Source organism: Euleptes europaea, chromosome 3, assembly GCF_029931775.1.
Source record: "Euleptes europaea isolate rEulEur1 chromosome 3, rEulEur1.hap1, whole genome shotgun sequence".
Lineage (NCBI taxonomy): Eukaryota > Metazoa > Chordata > Lepidosauria > Squamata > Sphaerodactylidae > Euleptes > Euleptes europaea.
Window position 1 is genome coordinate 88,352,039 of NC_079314.1, and position 16,868 is coordinate 88,368,906.

The 16,868-nt window shown below is 43.9% G+C and overlaps 2 protein-coding genes across 2 annotated transcripts; both read right to left on the reverse strand.

Annotated features, from left to right (window-relative positions):
• Nucleotides 1-549: 549 nt before the first annotated feature.
• Nucleotides 550-3,659, reverse strand: SMDT1 (single-pass membrane protein with aspartate rich tail 1). The gene is made up of 2 exons (XM_056847458.1): nt 3,516-3,659; nt 550-745 (listed from the first exon to the last, which is right to left on the reverse strand). The coding sequence occupies exons 1-2, from the start codon at nt 3,657-3,659 to the stop codon at nt 608-610; spliced, it is 282 nt and encodes a 93-aa protein (XP_056703436.1). The 3' UTR covers nt 550-607.
• Nucleotides 3,660-9,490: 5,831 nt separating this feature from the next.
• Nucleotides 9,491-10,948, reverse strand: PHETA2 (PH domain containing endocytic trafficking adaptor 2). The gene is made up of 2 exons (XM_056847243.1): nt 10,869-10,948; nt 9,491-10,341 (listed from the first exon to the last, which is right to left on the reverse strand). Exon 2 carries the CDS (start codon nt 10,324-10,326, stop codon nt 9,535-9,537), a length of 792 nt encoding a protein of 263 aa, XP_056703221.1. The 5' UTR covers nt 10,327-10,341; nt 10,869-10,948; the 3' UTR covers nt 9,491-9,534.
• Between the last annotated feature and the right edge of the window lie 5,920 nt (nt 10,949-16,868).

The window sequence follows — 16,868 nt, forward strand, 5'->3', positions numbered from 1 at the left end:
AATGAGAATTACAACAAATTGCCAATAATTTGTATAAGGTTGCATATTAGAAAACTGGTTTTATTGTGGAGAAATTGGCTGATGAAGCTTTGGGGCGAAAATGTTTCCGGATAGAGCGTTCCCTCCTTGTTTTCCCGTGATGCGGGGTGTCTCCCGGTCCCCACCCCATCTCCCGGGGTAAAGATACTCCACCGATCCCCGGGGTATGGCTGTGATATAAACACTGACAGATCACACAGTGACAACCATTTACAGCGCTCATCACAGCGTCTATCTTATCATTTTTGGGAGCTTTATAGACTCTGGTCTCTTTCGCTTTGAGGTATATGAGAGCCTTGTTGCATAAGCATTGTACTTGTTTGTATATAGTTTGTGGTTCAGTGTATATAAAACAACACGATAGAAAAAGTACATTTTGGAAAATTATTTATATAGAGTGTTTAAGTAGAGTGAGCCCATGTGCTGTCTTTTTTCCACGCTTTGTGTTACAGCACTAGTGTTTTTCTTTCTTGGTTGTACAGAATGCACATGGGCTTAAGAAAGTATTTTCCAAATAGAATAGGAAAAATGAAGTTGAAACATCTGTTTTTATCAGTGGTCATACCTATTAATCATCGTCGTCATCATCCTCTGGCACAAAGATATCATGTTCCTCGAGCAAAGCTGCAAAGCTTTTGCTAATCTGCGTCCCAACATAGAGGAAGGGTATTACAACAGAAAATACACGGAGGAGGCCAAAGGGCATCTAATAGGGATAAACCAATAAATTAATATCTTTCAGAAGACAAGTTTTGCCATCAGCAGTCTTTATGTAGCTGCCAGAATAATGAAATCTAGAATTCATGGAAATATATAAACAGCATCCTACTATGACTTGATCCTGTAATAAATGATTAGATCAGTGGTTCCCAAACTTTTTGGGCCACCGCCCCCTTGGTTCCACAAACTCAACCCCAGCACCCTCTACCCTATAAAAAGTATTATTCAAAAGTAAAATTCTGATAGTTTCCTCCAGATTTGCCAGCATGGTGCCATAGCTTGATCTATTATAAATTAGTGAACAACACAGTTGAAGGGGCCCACCTCTAGCACCCCCCGGCTGCCCCCTTGCCTCTTAGTGCCCCCCTAGGTAATCCCACCGCCCCCCAGGGTGGTACTTCCCACTTTGGGAACCACTGGATTAGGTTATCTTGCATAGTTCAAGGTGTCTATCCCATGTGCACAATGCTTGCAAGAATTACTTTAGCATAGACAATTTATTACAAGAAAATAAAGTAAGAACATCAAAGATACAACTCCATTTAGGATGATCCCAGGGGCATACGAAAGAAAACAAAAGTCAGTGTAATAATTTGATATGGTAGTCCCTATATCAGGAACAAAGTCTACTGTACTGAATGATCTGGAAAAGGAATTTTGCTTCTAGTACCAGCCTTATATCAGTGATCAGCACAACTGTATTTTATAGCAACAATACAGGACTTAGTACAGTATTGAAATTTATGACCACCAGCATATATATATAACCCCAAGCCTTTTTATACAGTGTGTGTGAACACACTTTAAATACAGCGGTGGGAAGCATTTGGTGGATAGGCCATATTAGGCTATTTCCACTTTCAGTCCCTTAGTCTGAGGCCCTGCTCTACTTTTCATTTTCCCCCTTGTTCTCCCTTGCATTCCTTACATAAACTCAGATTTTTAAGGAAAATATGGAACCTGGTGGAAGCTGGAAACTTCATGGGAAGTCGTGAAAGCAGAATGGGAAATAGGAAGTTTGGAGGGCGACCAGAATGATCAGAGGTCTGGAATCCATGCCTTATGAGAGACTTCGGGAGTTGGGTTTGTTTAGTTTGGAGAAGAGAAGGTTGAGGGAAGACATAATAGCCATGTTTAAATATTTGAAGGGATGTTATGTTCATGAGGGAACTAGCTTGTTGTCTGTTACTCCAGAGACTAGGACACGGAGTAATGGATTTAAACTAATAGAAAAGCGATTCCACCTAAACATTAGGAAGACCTTTCTGACGGTGAGAGCTGTTCAATGGTGGAATGTGCTGCCTCGGAGGGTGGTGGAGTCCCTGTCTTTGGAGGTCTTTTAAGCAGAGGCTAGATGGCCATTTGTCGGGAGTGCTTTGATTGTGGGATCCTGCATGGCTGGGGGAGGGTTGGGGTCACTGGGGATTTGGGGGGAGGTAGTTGTGAGTTTCCTGCATTGTGCAGGGGATTGGACTAGATGACCCTGGTGGTCCCTTCCAACTCTGATTCTATAAGAATTTGTTTCTTGTGCGATACCTAACATTTTCCTCTCTTGCACTGATCTGAACTGGGGCCAGGCAATGCCTATATGCAAGATACTAACTAACTTCAAAGAAGTTATACATTACCAGCAGTATGGGAGAAATTTCATTTTAGAACACAAATACTATCTGGGAAAAGACTGAAAGGAAAGATGCTGAATGGATTCTATGACAAGTCCTAAAGGCTGGCTCATCCTCTCTTCCTCGTACTTGCAAAAATGAAGGGTTATCAAGGTTTACTAGTATTTCCTCTCCATCAAGGTATAAATCGGGCAGGTAGTAGCATCTGTCAGTACTTTCCCCCCTTCGGTCCGGACAGACTAGGAAGAGAAAAGGGCAAGAGTCCAGTAGCACCTTAAAGACTTAACAAAAATATTTTCTGGTAGGGTGTGAGCTTTCGTGAGCCACAGCTCACTTCTTCAGATACAGCTAGAATTTCGTGAACCACAGCTCACTTCTTCAGAATTCTAGCTGTATCTGAAGAAGTGAGCTGTGGCTCACGAAAGCTCACACCCTACCAGAAAATATTTGTGTTAGTCTTTAAGGTGCTACTGGACTCTTGCTCTTTTCTACTACTGCAGACAGACTAACACGGCTACCCACTAAGAAGAGAAAAACTACTATTGCTCCAGGCGTTTTAAAATGTCACCCTGTAACGGTAAGAGTCGCACTGGGCCTGAAGAGATTCAAATCCCTACTCGGCCATGAAGCGCACTGTCTGACATTGGGCCTATCGCTCTCCCTTGACCTAGTCCACCACACAGGGTTGTTGGGATAATAACATGGCGGAGGGAATGACCACGAACCTGAGCTGTAAATGCAGTAGAGAAAGGGTGGCAATAAAAGGAGAGCGGGACCGTCCGGATTTATTGATGTTCACTAGCAGGGCAGCCGCATTTTGTCCAACGGGGAGCGTGCACAGCACTCCAGCCAAAGAAGGAGCTCTTCCCCACCCCCCAAGTTTATCTCACTCATTCTCCTTGTCTTTGCCCGATCCTTTCAAGCGGCGCTTCCGCGTTCTGAGGCCTCCCACTCTAACCCCATTTTCCATTGGCCAAACCTTTTGTCACTCAAACGCCAGTCCCGCCCTCCCAGGGAAACCTTATAAACGAATGGCTGGCAAAACCAGCCAATAGCACTAGATCGGCTCCGATTGGTTAACGTTTGCTCCCCCCCCCGTTTCTCCGTCTTTATGGTTTCCCCAGAGACACTCACTTTAACAGGCTTGGGCAAAATGGCGCCAGTCCGGGTGACTGTAACATTGCGCGATGGTTCAATGGTGGTGGAGGAGCTTCTGTGGCTCCTGATGGGTTCCGATCTCCTCCAAGGTCCAAACGCTGCAAACAGACGGCCAGCCATCTTCTTTGCGGAGTTGTTGCACGCGCGACGGTTGCCGTGACTACCCGCCCGGGGCTCTGAGAAGAGTGGGCGGTGTTTTCTCAGATCTCGTGATACTGGGAAGGGGAAAGCCCCAGTGCGCATGCGGCTCAGCTGCTGCTTTAGTCGGCGGGGGCTAGTGTGAGAGAAGTGTCAGTGTGACGTGGCGATTTCCATCGTCGGAGGGTGGACTGCGTGGGAGAAAGGAGCTGATGGAGGGGCTGAGGCCAGTCCTGCCGTTTAGCACTATGAACACATACATACAAGAATGTTTAAATAAAACAAGATAATATAAACTAATACAAGTGTGGCAGTGTGGATTAGATTTGGATGAGGGTGGAGTGGAAATTGGTGGGAGGAAAATTAACTATTTGAGATATGCAGATGACACCAAATTATTGGCAGAAAATAGTGAAGACTTGAAACAACTCTTCATTTAAAGGTTAAAGCAGAAAATGCCAAGCAGGACTACAGCTGAACAACAAGATAAAAGCAATGACTACTGGGGAATTATGCAACTTTAAGGTTAGCAATGAGGAAACTGAAGTTGTTCAAGATTTTCTATTCCTTGATTCCATCACCAACCAAAAGGGAGACTGCAACCAAGAAATCAGAAGGAGATTAAAACTGGGAAGGGCAGCCATGAAGGAGCTTAAGTATAAGGAAGTGTCGCAGGCAATCATGATCAAGTTAATTTATGCTATAGTTTTCCCCCGTTACTATGTATAGGTGTGAAAGTTGGACAATGAAGACAGTTGATTCATTTGAAATGTGTTGGAGGGGTTTTATGGATACCATGGACTGCCAAAAAGCAAATAAATGGGTTCTAGATCAAATCTAGCCTGAACTCTCTCTAGAAGCTAAAATGACTAAACAGGAGCAATTGTACTTTGGTCACATTGTGAGAAGACCAGAGTAACTGGACAACAATGCTAGGAAAAGTTGAAGGTGATGGGAAAAGAGGACGACCCAACATGAGATGATGGATCAACTCAATCAAGGAAGCCACAGCCCTCAGTTTCAAGACACAAGCAAGGCTGTTAATGATAATGGCTTTAGAGGCCATTAATTCATAGGCTCGCCATAAGTCTGAAGGGACTTGATGGTATTTATAACACACACAAAACACAGTGTGGTGTAGTAATTAGATGCTGGATTAAAAACTGGGAGACCCAGGGTTCTGCCATGGAAGCTTGCTGAGTGACCTTGAGCCAGTCACACTCAGCTTAACCTACAGAGTTGTTGTGAGAATAAAATGCAGAAGGGGAGAATTTTGTAAGCCACAGGCTCCCCTTCAGGAGAAAAGTGAAGGATGGATAAAGAAATCTACACAAACCCTGGAAAGCTGCATGAGTATACGGAGTCTCTCCATAAAAGCTTTGAAACCAATACATTGATATTCACATGCGAACATGCAGCAAAACAGTTGGGCTCTTGAGTACAAAGGAGTGTGTGGGCTGTTGAAGAAATGGTTAATGAACAAACAGTGCAATCCTAACCAGAGTTAAAAGCCTTCTATATTGACTTCAAATGCCTTGGGAGGGTGTGTTTAAGATCACACTGTAAACTGCCAGATTTGAGAAAACAGCATATTGGCTCAAATTTGGATAGTAGCTCACTGTGGGAATGAATGCTGAATACATGCCTGAAGGAGGCAGCATTGCTCCTTTCTCGGAATCTACAAGGTTCCTTTATAAAGAAAAAAATCTTTGTTCTACTCACTACTATTCTTGTAATCAGAATATGTACAACTATGGCTGGCGCGAAACATTTTTGTATGATTAGTTGGAGTGTACTAGCTTTGGCTTGTATGCAGCAAACATGCTGTATCAGTACTTTATTTGGATGGAAGTAGAATTCATTTAAGTGCAAGTTTTTATATATAGAATCAAATACCAATAAAAGCAAGTCTCCTGCGTCTAAATATTAAAAACTTCTGAATCTTGCAAATTGCGGGGGTGGGTGGGGGAGAGACACACACAAATAGAACAGAAAAGACCACTTTACTTTTCAGCTGTGGTTAGATTACTCCGTGGGGGTGGGACAGCTCTTTTTGGTCTGGAAAATTAAGGCAGCTTTGGACAGCTGGAGGAAAGTGCATGTGCCAGGTTCTTGCTATGGGTTTGTTGGGAGATTGTTCTGTCCCCATTTCTCAAGTAGAGTTGGTTGTCCGTCATCATCAGTGTCCATACACAAACCCTGAGGGTTACAGAATAGGCAGTGATGATAGCTATTTCACACAAGATATAAGTTTTTAAAAAACTTTATTCAGGATTAAACATGAATTACACATAACTGACTAACAATACTATACTTCCTTATTCTGTATATAAAACCACCCATGCAAATATTTTTTTAAAAAAATAAGGCTGTATTGTATATATTTCATGCAAAGCAAGTTCAACATTGCTGGAGTGCAAAATACCATGAAGTTCTGTATAAAGTTAGCAAATCTATTGAATGCTGATAACAATATTCCAGACCAGCTGGAAGAAAATTTGTCTTTGGACTCAGATATAAAAGTTTTGTTTCATGTTATTCCACTCCTGTTTTGGAAATGCTGTTTTATTTACAACAGCTTGATTTTTGTCTTAGTCAAAGAATCATTGTGGTTATTTTTTCTCCATTTGGAATAGTCAACCTATTTAGGTATTGCAGTTGCCCATAAATAAACAAAACAGATGTCTTATGATTATTATCTGCATTGCCTTATACTTGAGTGTTGTGTACAATGGCTTTGTTGGCTCAACAGTTATAGTTTAAAGTTATTTACATGCAAGTCTCTTAAAGAGGAAACGAGAACTAAAAGATCAGAAAGCAATATGGTAGGCAATAATTTGTATATACCAATCAGCACCTCCAAGTCATATTACAACTAAGCTATAGTTCTTGTATATGTGCTCACAGAAATCATAACTCAGTGGTTGTGGTTGAGAAGAATTTAAAATCCATCTCCATACTTTTCTTCAATCTGCTTCTTTTATCTCTGTCTCGGTTCATCCTATAGGATAGTTTTATTCTTAATGGATCACAGTCATTTCTTCCTATGATGGTTGTGCAAACAATGAGAGTGGAATGGCCGACCAGCATTGGATCCTTAGCTGTGTATATGTGAAACATGGGGTTTGTACACAGCTGTGATGTCAAAAGAGTCCACCTGAAATGTTCTGAGATATCAGCACCATTACCTGTGACAGAACTTTTGAGAACAAGGAGCTTACAAGAAATGACACATATAGGTTGTTTCTGCACAAAGGTGATTCACACAGGGATTTTCTCTGTGTTTACCCCTCACAGTGTTTACTCCTCTCTCCTCATGGGCTTTTAGCAGGGTTTTTTTTTATAAAATCAGTAGTAGGAATATTGCTACAGTTTTAGGACATAATAGTAATATAGCTACTATCAATTTAAAGTCAAAAAGCCTGTCAGGGATGCTGGAAGAAGCAGGACCAGATGTGGACAGGGAGGTGTGGAAATCCATACCTTCACATCTACATGCTCCCTAAACCCACTTTGAGTTCCATCTTTAAGGAAAGATTGTACCAGAGCAGAGGAAAACCAAGGTGAGCAATTGCACAATGATGTCAAGTGGCAGGTTAAAAGGAAGGCATGGAACAAGAGATCCCTGAGAAAGCAACCTTAGTTTTAAACCTGATTTAGGAGTCAGATGGTGATGATCTGGCTGATTAAATGGCCATAGATATAAAGCTACCTTACACTGAGGAAAACCATTGGTCAGTCTCAGCTAAGAAATTCCTGGTTCAAAGCTCAGCCATGAATTCACTCAGTGGTCTTGGGCAAGCTACAATTCTCTCAGCTTTATCACTGGCTGCAGAATGGGGATTGTGAAGCTGGCTATTTAAGAGATTGTTATATATTTCAAACATTTTCCCCCTGCACTCTGAACCAAAAGTATCCAAGGCGGTTTACAACAATTAAATTTAAAATAGTATCCACAACCATAAAACATGATAAAAATAAAGCAGGTAAATAAAACTTGCTTAGACAAAACCAGGAAACAAAGGAGAAACTCAAAAACAAATACAGGGGAAAGTAGTAAAAAACTTGAGGTTTTTTGTTTTTTAAGCTTAGTCTGGCACCTAAAGGACTGTAAATTCAGCCTCGGTAGGGAGGAACTTCTGAGTGTCGGGTACCACAACAGAAAAGGCTCTGTCCCTGGTTCTCGCTCACAACTTAGACTGATGGTACACAGAGCAGAGCTTTTGAGGACCTCATTTGGCAGGCAGGCTCATACAGGTGAAGGCAGTCTTTCAGGTACCCTGGTCTCAGTCCAGTTATGGGTTTAGTAGGAATACCTGATTACTGTTGTATAAATGTATTTACATTTCGAATATTTGATATGTGCTATATACAATGCATTACTATGCATTTCTTCTAGTGAGTAGGCAAGGCATATAGCTTCCATGCTTTTAACTTGTACTACTCTGTCCAGCAGAAATGCTATAAGAGTGCTGGAATATACAATTTAAACGGCATTAATAGTTTTGTACGAGGCCAGATACATGAGAAGAATCTGTGCATTAAGAACCTGCTATTTTGAAGAGGCCTCTTTCAAGTCTCATAGCGTATGGACAACTTTCTCACTGGCCAATTTATTTGCTTTCTGGCCTGTCCAAATAAAATATATTCAACAATACAGGGCAAAGCCCAGTGCAATCTATGACAACTTTAACGTCACATTAGGGCTGTCAGCCACCAGAGGAAAGCAGCTGAGATAGAAGGAAATGTCTCTTCTCACACCGACCTGCCACCTACAGTTTGTATAAGTTCTTGCATTGTAGATACTTTTAAAAAAATCTTTTAATTCCATTTTTAAGTTGACTAAACAGTGATAAAAAGTGCTGTCAAGTCGCAGCCGATGTATGGCAACCCTGTATGGTTTTCAAGGCAAGAGACATTCAGAGGTGGTTTTTGCCATTGCCTGCCTCTGCATAGCAACCTAAGCTTCCCCAGTGGTCTCCCAAGCAAATACTAACCAGGGCTGGACTAAATTAACTTTTATTCATCCTGACCAAGACGACCTAATCTTTTTGACTGTTTTTCCTGGCATCATTGCAATGCTATAGGATAATAAGAGGAACACTTATATGATTATCTGCTCCTCTGCTGTCCTTTCCACTTCTGCAGTTTGGTTTATTTTCTGCTCATGCACACACATGCACCACCTCAAAATATTTTACACATCACAAACTCAGCCCATCACTGATGTTCTTGGCCTGATGTGGCACATGATGAAATTTGCATAGCTAATAACATCAAGAGTACTATTGGAAAGTTTTGCGAATACCTCATACAGTTGGTCTTGGGCGCCCAACTTTGAACCAGTCCTAAGACTAAATTGTGAAAGGCTGTCATGGTTCTTGAGGTATACATTGAGTAAAAGATTTGGGGACAGCAGGGCCATTTCTATAGCCTCTAGGAATGCAAAGATCTGGTAGTGAGTATCTCAACCTATGCACGTATAAAGCCGGTGCGGTGTAGTAGTAAGAGTGTTGCACTAGGACCGGGGAGACCCAGCTTCGGATCCCCACTCAGCTGTGGTGCTCACTGGGAGACCTTGGGCCAGGCACTCTCAGCAACCTACTTTGCACGGTTGCTGTAAGAAAAAGGTGGAGGAGGGAAGAACCATGTGCATTTGCCACTTCTGGAGGAAGGGTGGAATAAACTGCAGTAGACTTGCAATCAGTCACAGGGTTCCAGAAAGCAATATAAGTCATCTTTGGTGATTCTCTGGGCTGAGAGATCAATCCAGAAAGTGCAGCAAGACCACTGTGAATGTGCTTGGCATGTATTTTTCTCTGCCCACTGACAAACAGCCACTCTGTGCCCACCATGTTCACATTTCCACTTTTTTCTGGCTTTCCAACCATTCCCTCCTCACATCAGCAATCTCCTGACCATACCAGTCATGCAACTTTGAGAAGCAGGCTGTCTCTGGAGACACGGGACTTTCCTGTACAGTGGAAGCAAGAGCAGCAGTCAGCAATGCATTTATGCTGCTGCCTGCCAGTCTTCGCCGAGGAGGTAGGGGCGGGGGTTTTAAATATCCCCCATCATGGTCAGAAGAAACTCCTCTAGCAAGAGAGTGACCATCACCCCATGTAGCGTAACCATTCTCCACGATGACAGGGTGCTCCTGGACAGGTACCATTGTGGGGTTGGAGAGATGTCTCTTCAGGCCAGAAGATGACTTCTTTGGAAATTTATGGCTGACAACCAAGCTCTTCCGGGCCTCCTCCAGTTGTTTCTCTAGCTCCTTAACCACTAGCCTCATGTAATCAAAGCTGGCCCGCGAAAGTGCCTTCACCCAAGCTTCCATAGCCGTTTGACAGTCAGCAACCAGCACATAAGCCTTGGCACCGGACCCATCAAAGCGGATGGCAAAGGCGAACTCCTCCGCGGCCTCGCAGAGCTCCACAGTGCAGCCCTCCAACACGATGAGCCCCAGGGGGTCACGGCTCTCCCGCTCTTCAAAGTAGAACAGCAAGTTGCCCTTGAGGATGAACCAGCGGCGCTGGTAGGAGGTGGTGTGATGGTGGCGCTCCACACGCTTACACAGGAAGCCAGTATGGTCTGCTGGAGAGTCACATGTGGCATAATGGGCCACACTGCGCTCATTTAGCTTCATAGTAATAATCTCCCCCTGCAGAGAGAGGAAATATATTGAACTGCCCATTTGGCATAGGCTGCTTAATTCAACATGCACCAAATACAGACTCAGGGGCCGCCCCTGGATCTTCTGCAGCATCAGATCTACCACTACAGTCTGTGATGCTGGTCTAAATCCTTACACCACTAGGATCCAGTCCAGTCTAAGAAATATTTACTAAACTATCCAGATTTAGGCCAGCCATTAGGTGTTATAGGAGCAAGAGCAGGGATTTTCACACTTAGCAAAATCAGCCTGCAGCCTCACATGGTTATACAACCAAAAATTAGGACGGTGTAGTGGTTGGACTGTTAGACTAGGATCTGGAAGACCCAGGTTCCAATCCTCTCTTTGCCATGGAACTTCCTCAGTGACCTTGGTCCAGACAAATGCTCTCAGCCTAACCCACCTCACAGGTTTTTGTGAGAATAAAATGGGAGGAGAGGAGAACAATGTAAACAGCTTTGGGTCCCCACTGGGGAGAAAGGGAGGGTATAAAGTCAATAAACAAATAAAATTACCTGCCCCTATTCACTGAGAAATGGGACTTCAGCCTGGTGTCTACAATCATATAAACCCATGTTTGCACCAATATGGAAAACGAACGGCTAGATGGGAGTTCTCTGGACATTTCTCAGACCAAAAGACTTGCTGAGCTTCATCTTTCTTCTTACTACTGATGCCAGTAAGCACAAAGATGCTGAAGATTGGAATCCCAATCTGAAACAGAAAATGACTCAACTGACATTTCTAAAGAAACAGAGCAGAACCCAAGAACTATGCCCAGAACTATGAAGTATCATAATCTTCTGAGGTTTCTTGCCTTTCAGATAGTATTAACAAAGGCAACATTCCACACATACATGTGTTCAAGCCTTTCTGGGTTAGTGTTTCTGTTCCTGGTTATGTTGATTCTTCTGCTCCCATCCATGCTAACAGAACAGTTCCAGTGTCACAGTACATTGATAAAAGACACCCCCTAATCCTTTAGGGATTGCAATAGACATCACTCCAAATAAAGCACCAGAAGGTAAAACCCATTCAGAATTATTTTGCCACCGAAATGACTGTCTGGAATCAAAGTCCCAAGCAGCTGACAGAGGTTATAAGCTGAAGTACACAACCACCCCCAAAGCAGTGTGCCGCAGGGAATGTGTCAAGCCGTGTCTAAAAGCGGAAGAGCTGGGCCAGCTTTTGTTTTTAAATGACAAGCTTAGATCACACACAACCCCTTTGCAAGCCCATTTCCTCTGCTCCTTCATCAGCACCCAACAATCCCCTCTCCTATCTCCACTCTGTACAACTGTTGACTTGCAATATAAAACTTTTGCCAGGAAAAAAAAAAGACCAGTCTTTGCGCATCTTATTCAACCACTGGAACCATTTTCTTTTAATTCTGCCCTTGGGATGCATACTTTATCCCAGATGCACAAGGTTGTTTTGCAGCATTTGGAAAGCCCTCATGTCCATGCTAAGCATAAATGGCTCTGTGGCCTACTTGAACTTGGTCCCTAGAGCCAATATACTTCAACACACATTTAGAACAAGGGATGTGTTTTTAATACCCCCGACCGTCTGGGTATGCCTAAGCAAAAACATTACTCCCGGTTAACGGATTTTGGCAGAAATTTGTTTTCAATTTAAGTCACAAACCTGCTCTCAAAAAGAACGGGGGAGGTAATCCACGCCCTTACCTCGTTCTGTTACAGATGTTTTGTTACATCTGGCAGTTATCCCTACTCCCCTCCCTTTTTTCAAAGTACTTTCCTCTTGGCCTCCCTCTCCTTTTGTTAAAACTCCGGCTACTCCCCGTGCAGATTTCGTGGCGCAAAACCCGGAACTCATGATCCTCGATGGAGCAGGAATTGCCGGCACCCTCCGCTTGAGACCTTCCCAAGCCAGGTTTTCCAACAACCTCAGATCAATCACCGAGAGGATGTTTCACTCTGTTGATTCCCCCATTCCCTTCTCTCCTCCCAGGTCCTCGAAGCCACATATAGAAGAACCCAGACGTGTCCGCGACGAGCAAGGGAGCCTGGATCTTGCCATGGATATCCTTTCTGGGGGGTTTTTTCTTAGTCGTTTCACTGCCCTCGAAAATCACGTTCTTTATCTAATTCGATGCAGCAGGCTAAGTATATTCCTTCCAAAATGTGAAGCGGCTGGGGCGCAGAGAAAAGCTCCTGCCCCCGATTCCCCCCCCCTAAGATTTCGTGGCTAATATTGTATTGTAACCGTCGTTTTACGTTTATGCCCGTTGCTAACATTTTAGATGTATGAAAGCCTCATTTAGAATGTTCGTAGGATCTGGGTTTTCCGGATCGGACCTTAGTGTAGGAATGCTGAATACTACATCCAGAAACTTCAAGCCTCGGTGATCATGTGTGTGTGTGTGTGTGTTAAGTGCCGTCAAGTCGCTTCCGACTCATGGCGACCCTATGAATGAAAGCCCTCCAAAATGTCCTAACTTTGACAGCCTTGCTCAGATCTTGCAAATTGAAGGCTGTGGCTTCCTTTATTGAGTCCGTCCCCCTCTTGTTGGGTCTTCCTCTTTTCCTACTGCCCTCAACCTTTCCTAGCATGACTGTCTTTTCCAGTGACTCTTGTCGTCTCATGACGTGACCAAAATATGACAGCCTCAGTTGAGTCATTTTAGCTTCTAGGGTCAGTTCAGGCTTGATTTGATCTAGAACCCACTGATTTGTTTTTTTGGCAGTCCACGGAATCCGTAACCCTCTCCTCCAACACCACATTTCAAAGGAATCTATTTTCTTCCTATCAGCTTTCTTCACTGTCCAGAATGATCATACTCGTTTTAAACTATGTGTCCTATGCCAAAAGCAGTTCTCCGCGTCTATTGCAAGCCCTGTACTTATTGTAGGATCTCTCTTGAAAGTCCTTACCAAAGAAAAAAAGCTTTAATAAAGTTTGATCAGCTAAGACGACAGTGTTAACATAACGCGGCTAACATTATAGTGGTTCAAAGTTGCGCGGAGAATAGTAAACCACGAAACCGTCCTACTTGGCAGCAGCATTCTGAACAACCTGCAGCTTCTGGATCATTTTCAGAGGGACCCTGGCATTGAGTGAGTTGCAGCAGTCTACTCTGGACGTGACCATGGCATGAATCACTATGGCCAGGTCCGACTGAGACAAACGGGGCCAGCTGAAGTGCTTGGTGAAGAAGAAAGAATGCAGAACTCGCCACCATGGACAACTGCTTGTCCAATGATAGCAAAGCATCAAGCCAGACTCCTCACTGAGTCCACTGGAGAAAGTTGGACCACATCAAGAGTCAGGAGTTGCAGGCCCCCCAAAGACCCAGACACACACCCCCGCCACATTACCTCAGTCTTAGAAAGATTTAACTTCAACCATCCAACCAGGCACTGGCATAAGGCCAAGGGGGCAATCTCTGGCTGTTATCGAGCAGAAGGAAGCTGTGTCAACTGCATATTGATGGCACCCAATGCCGAACCTTCTGATGAGCTCTGCTAGAGAGTGCATGTACATATATATTAAAAAACCACTGGGGACAGGGACAAACCCTGTGGCACACCTCAAACAAGTACATACGTGGAAGACCTATAATTCCCAATGCCAATCCCAATGGCATCCCTGGAGAAACAAGGAAAACCACCATAAGACAGTACCTTGTATCCCCAAGGAGACCAGGCAGTTGACCAGGACTGAATGGTCAACTGTATCAAAGGCTGCTAACCGATCTAAAAGAATCAGCAAAGCCGAACCACCCTTATCTAAATGGAGGTCATCTGTCAAAGCAACAAGCACAGAGCTGTTCAGCCACTGCTCTCTCAATTACCTTTCCCAGAAATTAGATACTGGATGGTAATTGGGTAGGTCCTTTTTATCCAAGAAGGGTTTCTTTAATAAAGCTCTCACTATTGCCTCCTTCAAGGAACTAGGGAAGAAGCTCTGAGAGAGTGACAGATTAATAATGGCCCTCAGGGGAGCTCTTCCCACTTCCCGTCAGGATTTTACTAGCCAGGAGGGGAGGGATCTAAGGACCAGGTTGTTGGTTTCACTGCAAGTGGGGTCCTGTCAACATCTGTCAGGGAAAGTGGATGAAAGTGGTTCAAAACAGGGCCAGATAAGGCCAATGGAGCCTCCAGCACACCAATTGTAACAAAACTGGTGGAGAGCTCCTAATGAAGCTTCAAGATTTTATCTGCAAAAAAGTCTGCGAATAAGTTACATCAAAGAGTCAAATCAGTATCCAATTGAGACTCCATTCTTAGGGAAGGCAACTGTGAAATCACTCTGAATAACTGGGCTGGACGTAACCTAGTGTACAAGATGGAAGCAGAGAAATAAAATGTCTTCACCACCACCTCATAGGCTTTTAATTGGGCTCTATAGTGTGTTCTCACAGCCTCACCATGGGTTCACCGCCAAACTTGCTCTAGCTGTTTGAGCAACCTCTTCAATTCTCTAAGCTCCTTGGAAAACCAAGGGGCAGAGGACATTCGAGGGCGCAGAGGGCACCAGGAGTAATTTGATCAATGGTATCCTGAAGGTTATTCTTCTAACCCTCAGTAAGCTCATCAAGAGAGCTGCTGAGAGGCCCAGAGAAATCCCACAGAATATTCTGGAAACCAATAGGATCCATAAGTCTCCACAAGCAAGCATAAATAAGCTCACCACCCTTGCAGGGGGGGGGGGTAAATAAACCTCAAGCCGGCCTTTAGGAGGAAATGATCTGACCATGTCACCGGTTCGGACTCAAGTGCACTTTCCAGATCAACACCTGCACAAATAATCAAATCCAATGTCTGGTCTGCTGCATGTGTGGGGCGTGATATAACTTGGGAGAGTCCCAGTGATGCCATGGACATAATGAAGTCTGAGGCAGCACCAGGACAGGCTGTGTCTATGAGGACATCGAAATCCTCCAAGACCATTGGTTGAGGGAAGCGCAACGCCCACTCAGAGACCGCCTCTGCTAACATTCTAGCAGTTAGGGTGGGCAAAAAGATCCAGTGCACATGATGTCCTTCACAGATCCCAGGATTTGCCATGCAGTCCTAATTTAGAAATTGTTATGTGTTAATGTATCCGCTCACTTCAATGACTCATACTTTCCCTGATATGGGATGGCCATTTGGGCGACCTCTGCATTTGTGCCTCTTATGCGTTTGTTTCTATTATGGTCAAGCCCTGTCACCACATGCATATGTTTCTTGCACAATCAGAAGCTAAACATCACTTGCTATGGTGTGGTATATCATCATATACAACATATAGTAATCATAGGAACATGGGAAGAGCCTGCTAGCTCAGACCAGTGGTCCATCTAGCATCCTGTTTCACACCCTGGCCAACCAGTTGTCGTAGATTGCCAACCAAACAGAGCGCCAAGGCCTTCCTTTGGTTTTGCCTTCTAGTATTGGCATTCAGAGTTCACTGCCTCTAGATATGGAAGTCGCCTTTGGCTATCAATGGACATGTACAACATATTTATATCTTCCTCTTTTATTGTAGCATGAGCCTAGTTCATTCAATGCATCTCCTTTTTGTTTCAGCCGCAGCAGACTAATATGGCTACCCCACTGGAATCTGAAGCCTTGCTGATGTGGTCATTTTCCCTGCAGTTAACGATCACAGTAGAACCACAACCAGAGAGGCAAACAGGTAAAATTGTTGGGACAGTGCACCAGAAGCTCAATTAAACTGGAAACAAAGCTGAAACTCCTTAACGAACTTTCAGCTAGAGACAAAGCAAGCTTAGAACAAAGCAAGCTTGGAACTAAGTTCTGCTTATTTTGATGAGATTTATTTCCAAGTAAGTCTGCAAAGGATTGTAGCCTTTGGATCACATCACAGACCATTTTTGGGATGCAATCCTATGCACAGTTATTTGGGAGTAAACTCTCTTGACCTTAGTGTGGCTTACTTATAAGTAAACATGCATACAATCAGGCTGCAGGGCAACAATCCTAAATCCTTTCTTGAAGCAGTCACACTGAAATTAATTGATGGGACACTTGCTGTCTGCAGGGAGACAGCATGCCATTGAACTCCTACAGTTGGTATCTTAGGACAATGCAAACTATAGTCCTATTAAATTTGGAGAAACTATTTACTGCTGGAGTATGCCAGAAAACTGGTTGTATTTGAGACACAACAATATTCCAGACACCCTATCCGGAACACTACAGCATAACTCTTGGTCGTGATCAAGACAGAGGTTCCGTGAGAGGATGAAGTTACTTTCTGGTTCCCAGTTCCTCATTCAAAGCAGAGGTGTAGAAGCAGGCAGAAGCAGGAAGTGGAACGTGGATATCGGTGCTCCTCAAAAGCAGCTTTGGGCCAACAAACCGGTACATCTTTGCCTGCGGGAGAAGCTTCATGTGGTGTCAGAGAGAGGCTGCCGCTCTCCACCCTTCTTTCCGCAAGGCACCTGGATACCATCATCACCCTGTCGGCTTGTGTCAGTTTGGTTAGGCCATTTATTCATGGAAGGTTTTGCATTGGATTTGCCACTCTTTAGATGCACTTTC